At 40.3% G+C, this 6,156-nt stretch overlaps 2 protein-coding genes across 2 annotated transcripts in view; both read right to left on the reverse strand.

Annotated features, from left to right (window-relative positions):
* Positions 1–6,156, reverse strand: part of tnfrsf9a (tumor necrosis factor receptor superfamily, member 9a) — a 133,884-nt gene that overhangs the window by 99,402 nt on the left and 28,326 nt on the right. The gene's annotated exons all lie outside the window — the stretch shown is intronic.
* Positions 746–2,864, reverse strand: LOC306964208 (prepro-urotensin II-beta-like). The gene is made up of 3 exons (XM_079558168.1): positions 2,381–2,864; positions 1,945–2,061; positions 746–956 (listed from the first exon to the last, which is right to left on the reverse strand). Exons 1-3 carry the CDS (start codon positions 2,478–2,480, stop codon positions 892–894), a joined length of 282 nt encoding a protein of 93 aa, XP_079414294.1. The 5' UTR covers positions 2,481–2,864; the 3' UTR covers positions 746–891.

Here is a 6,156-nt window from a genome sequence, read left to right on the forward strand (position 1 = left end):
TTATGGCACCCTTTACCGAAACTGCACGTTTTCATCGATTCCAAAAACCGAAAAAGAAAACTAGGCCCTGCTTTGATAGGAAGTCTTGGGACCTTGACACTTTGCATGTGAACTAGTGTTAGATCTCTCTTCCGCTCCTCTATAGTTGTCTAATCTCTGTCTTTCTCTGTTATGTGACCTCATTTACTTTACTAGCCCCCCCCCCAACCCCCCGCCCCTCCCCTCCTCCTTAAAAAACTCTCCATCTTCTCTGGGTTTCTCCTAACGTGTTATGCTTTTGTCCCCACCACCCCAACCACCCCTCCGCCTTTTTTTTTCTCCCCGTTCTCTTCTTCTGTAAGTTTTATTTTTTGTAATTGTGCATGTACAAGCGTCACTGACTCGATGGAAATGTTTAAAATAAAAAAAGAGATTTCAGCTGCTGAAGCCATGCAAAACATTTTGAATTGCCCTTAAAATATGGAAGATGTTTTCTGAATGCTTTATATTCTTTCTGCTGTAAAATAATAAAAAAAAAAATGAAATAATTGACAAAACTTGACAAACCGTTTTGGATGTGATTTTGTTCCACGGTGACTTTGAATGAAAACAGTGAGACCTTTTCATGTTTTAGTGAGTTTTATTTGACTCATGTTCACGATCACCCCGCTTGACTCATGGGTTGTTCATACGTGCCAGAAAAATCATACATTTGAACAGAGTATTGAGTCCCGTGTCGGTGCAGTAAAGGGTGCAGGGTGGGTAATGTCACACACAGTATTTCCAGAAACAGTCGGCCGTCCCCGCTCTCTTCCTAAAGTGCTTCCGAATGCCCAGCACGTGGCTGAGGGGGCTGAACACTGCGGCCTGTGGGCACAGCGGAGAGTGACTGAGTGACATGTACAATGGACATCAAATAAGAAAAGAACTCACCTCTCGTATCAATGGTCTTGAGAGCAGTCCTGCTGTTCTCAGATCTGACACACAAAACAGACGAGATGATTATTGAACTCATTTCCTGATTCTAATTTCCCATTTTCAGTCCAGAGTCAAACTATATTTGGCGCTGCTGCTCCCGCCTCACAGCAACAAGGCTCCAGGTGTGATTCCAGGGCCAAGTGGGGCTGTTCTCCCCATGTCTGCATGGGTTTCCTCAGGGTACTCCAGTTTCCCCATCAACCCAAATATGTGTAGTATACTAAAATACAGAGCTAGGTGCTTCTGACCAAGATCTAGATGGGATTGCAGGTTGAAGAGTGGGTCAAATGTTCTCTTGATACATTGTAGCTGCCACATTTGGTATGTAATGTGCTATAGAAGTATCTGTGATAAGTTTTACCTATGGGTTACATACACAATCAAATAATGTGTGTTAGTGGTGTGGAGGAACATAATGTTATAAAATACGAAACTGCCCAAATGCAGCTCTCAGACCAATTTTGGTGCCTTTCTGGCTTCTTGTTGAATTGCCACGTATCATCAAAGATGGTGCTTTTCACAGCAAGTTTATACGATTATAACCTCAAAAACTAACCAACTAAATAAAGGTGTGGGGCATGGTTTAAACCTCTCTTACAAAAGCACCTAGTTGATTATTTGACTGCATTGACCACCGATCTTTGGCCCCCACAATATGTACACTTCAATATAAAAACGTTTGGACGGCCCTAAGGTTCTTATGTCTATTTGATTTTGAGCCTCCAAACTACTAATACATATTATACCATTGTGTATGTACTACATAGGTACAAGTTATTACAGATTATTTTTACCAAGCACGTTACAGTTTACTAAATTTTAAGTGTAGTGTAAAATAAAGTGTGACCATAAACTCTAAAACAGCAACATCCAGCTGCCAAGGCGCTGTATCTCAGTGTTTAAAAATGAAGAAAAATGTTTGTTTTGATGGACCATCATAAGCGTAAACTTATGTTTTTCCATCGAAAGTGAAGCGACTGTTCTTACCGTCTCTGCTGATGTCCACAGGTAGCAGTGTGGACAGTCTGAATGCAGCTGCAGCCTCCTGAGGCTCAGACAGAGACAGCTCCTCCAGGGGTCCCAGGGCGTGCTCCTCCACTGACACTGAACACACACCACTGTCAGAGGGTCCATCCAGGCAGGGTCCAACACTCAATTGTTCGTATCCAGGTCAATCATGTCGATGGCGCTAGTCTGAGTTTAGTCCTTCTTTAATACTGAATTTCTTCTCTAACCCCGGTCAATCCTGGTCACCTTATTTAGTCTTTTTTACCACTAGTTTGGGCATAATATTTAACCTTTCAGTTCAGTCCATCTTTTAACCATTGTTTAGTTCTAGGTTTGTCCGTACAACCTGCATATTAGAAATACAGCGACTAGGCATCCAAAAAACATGCCCACAAATAAGTACTTGCACTCTTACCTGGCCCGTGGTAAGGCATCTCGGCCGAGTCTGTGATGGGATGAGCCAGCAGCGAACCACTGGCTACAAGCAGAAAGGCCCAGGACAGGAGATGGTTCATGCCTTTGAGGATTGAAGACGTTGCGTTGATCCTCTGGAGAATCTAAGACTGGCAGATTCTCCCTCCATTCAAACAGCTTTATATAGGTCTATCCTTCTACCAGTGGCAACCTTTCGACCCCTCCCACACAGTACTTGACCACTCCGACATGCGGCTATACCCACTCTCCGCAGTGTCCCATCTCGTTCTGTTCCATAATAAATCTACATGAAGTCACGGGTGAATTATAGTCAGCCATAAAAACACAAGTTGCGGCCTACGCTTCAAGGGCACTGGTGTTTTACCAGGCTTTCGCGCTGATTGACTGTTTTCACTGAGTTAGTAAATTGAATTGCAGCAAGTGTCTCTGACATTATTCATATAAAGGAAGCAGGTGCTGGTCAGTGAAATTATGTGCTTTTATAAGCAGTTCATCCCATGGAAATCAGACTCTGGTCAGTGCTTTTAAACCTACATTATTGCTTGTTTGGGAAAAATGTTAAGGGAAGAAACTGTCGGCAAAAGTATCAGTATTTTTTTTTATTATTTAGATTTATGGGCCAGTTTATTCTCTTAACAGACTCTAAATGGATGAAATAATTAGTTTGATTTGTTCAGTGAATCATCTTTGCTCCATAGATTGTTATGGGGCCTTGTAACTTCATACAAAATGTGTTTCCCTCTCACTCAAGGGATAACAATATTATGTTGTTGTTTTTTCTCACAAGTCTTACAGTATCTAAAAGTGATATCTAATTCCTATAAGATTTTAAATGACCTTTACTCAATAGCATTTTATTAGTTTTGTTATTAATGTATATGTGTGTAATTATCTGTCTCTTTAATTCACTGAATTAGCTTTACTCAATGGAGTTATTTCAGAACTTGAAATACTTATTTTCCCTTTCACACTGAAGGGAATAAAACTTGATCTTTTTTTATTCTCAAAAGATTTGGTATTTGTTAACAACTTCCTAGTCAAATTAGTTTTTGTATTGTTTATCACAGATTTGTCACACTTATTAGGCCATTTGTTATAAAGCCACTCAAAAATTAAAATAAAACTACTTTGTTTCTAATACGTCCTCAAACTAAGCCCATATTTAAATGTTTTTCTATTCATAATTTTGATGTTGGCCCTTGAAATGAATGCAATTGTCGTCATTTTTATAAATCAGTTAAGTGCCTTATTCCACATAGGCGTTAACTGTCAGAAAACCTCCACTTTTAATACACATCCGAATAAGAAAATATATGATCTACAGCAAAAGTTTCAAATTGACCTTTTCTATTCACCTGCAGTGTTTCGCCTTTAGGAGGTCAAAGCATCACTTTTGCCTCTGTAGTTCATTTAGCTCACTGGAGAAGTACGCGCTGATTTATGCACATCGTTTAGAGGTGGGGTTACAATGCCCTCATGTCCAAATAAATGGCACTTTATTAGGTCAGGCCCCGGCACAAGTAGCACCGGCTCAGAATGCTATTTGTATATTTATTAGAAATCTGACGTCAATGTTGAGCCCCTTGTATGATAATGAGGCCGCTTGGAGTAACAGTGACATTTAATTTTATGGTTGGGAGACCAGACACTCGCTTGTGTTCTGTGTTGCTGTATATCATGAAAACCTATTAAGATTTATATAGTCTATTAGGCGCGGTCGTGTCATTCCCGGCTTATTCCGGACCACTCACATAAATGGGCTTTATGGCACCTGACATGAAGCCTGTCAGGAGAGATGTGTCCACTTTACTGGGAATTAACAGTTTTATAACGGATTTGGAGTGACTTTGCAAAACTTTATACTAGTGCATGTGTACTGGGCAAAACAGGTCTGCACATTAGCCGACAGTCCACTTGGAAATCCACATTTGTTCATTATCTTAGACTGGAGTATTTTTTTTCGCATCTTTATACTTGAAGGCAATTCTAGTTTTCTGCCAGTGTGGTGGAAGAAGTACTACATTTGTTTTGCTTCAGTAAAAGTACACATAACAAGAGCAAATCATTGTAATAGAAGTTAAACAAAACAGGAAACAAAAAAGGGACAAACGAGGAGGCATCCGGGCGAGACTCACAGCTAAGCCACACATGCCTTTGATTGTTCTGGACGTTCACTGTAGAATTAAACAGATTAACTGCTAAGCTCTTTCCAGAAGATGATGAAGGTCTGTTGTGGAGCAGAGGGAGCTGCGCAGGAACAAGAGGAAGGAGGAGGTGGCGGAGCTGACCAGTGCAGGACGCCACGCTCTAAAACAGGGACAAACCCAGGAGGCGCTGCACCATTTCAGAGGATCGGAGGAGCACTGATCTCAGCCAGCCAGGTTTCCTCCGGGTGCTACGGTTTCCTCTGCCTCCAAAACCATGCTCAGGTTGACCCACAGTGGTGGCGCGGCTCAGGACTAACACCTGAATAATATTTTGTTGTGTGCTCATACAATGACAAATAAAGCACTTACTTACTCACTTACTTACTTATTTACTTACTTACTTAAAGTATCAGACACTACTTGAAGCCACATTGTGGAATATTCCAAGTTTTACGTTTCTTTCTCACGAGTGCAAACTTGTATAAACACAAAACATTAACCTGTTACCTGCCACTTTAGGTTTAGGTTTTGTTTTAGAGTTGGCTTAGAAATCAACTCGAAACGTACGACAGGAGAGCTTACAGACTATATGCCAGTGTGATTCCTCATTTGAAAGCCGAGACCTTCTAGTTTCTAAAAAATATCTGTAAGATTTGTGTGAGTGAAACACAACTTACATCACATTTGCCGTCCCTAAGCCTAATCATAACACTTTAACTCTAACCACTGATCCTACCACTAAAAACATGTGCAATAGGTGAATCCTCCAGCCAGGTGTTTCTGACCATCAGCCTGGCCCCACATCATGGAGATGGGTCCCCGGGCGCGGCACTGCCATCGACCACTGCTCCTTACGGGTTTCCCCAGCGGCATCGAAGGATGGGTTAAATGCAGAGGACAAATTTCCCTACGGGGACAATAAAGTACAAACAAAACAACAGGTTAATAAAACATGTAAGCAATGATGATCCTAATGCCCAGCGAGACAGAAACAATTGTTGCACTTGGAATGTCAAATATAAAGCACTTAAGTATCTATTTGCAAAAGTGCTCGCAGTGAAAAAGTAAAAGTACTTTTTACAGATTTGAAAAGAAAAAAAAAAAAAAATTGACTGTGCTGTGGTTTTCAAAGCAGTTCAAACAAAAGACATTAAATCTGCGACTGGTCTTTGATGACTGTTAATGTGATGTTTCTGATCTGCAACATCTGCAAAAAGATCCTTGCAGATCCTTGCAAGTAAATGTTTTGAATTCAAAGTCCTACATTTTAAAAGTTTGTAAATCCTGTAAAATGTTGTAGAGTTCAAAGTTGTCTATCTGCTTTTAATTGTGGTGATGTCATAACCTAAAATTTTAAATGATTCATTATAACATTTTCTTCAGTTAAATAAAGTGTGTACTCATAAAATGTAGCCTTTTGTTTGTTCTTCCTTCTTCTTCAAAGCATAGCTGTAAGGAAAGTTTGACACAGTAATCACTTCTGTTAACCTTAAATTCAGAGTAGAAAAGTCGTAAAGGCGGTTTGTTCCAATGTTTTCACTTTGTAAGAACTTTCTTCACCCTAAAACAGTCAAACTATTCAACTTGCTGTGCGCTTCTAGAGCATGTG

Source organism: Gobius niger, assembly GCF_951799975.1.
Source record: "Gobius niger genome assembly, chromosome: 6".
Classification (NCBI taxonomy): Eukaryota; Metazoa; Chordata; class Actinopteri; order Gobiiformes; family Gobiidae; genus Gobius; species Gobius niger.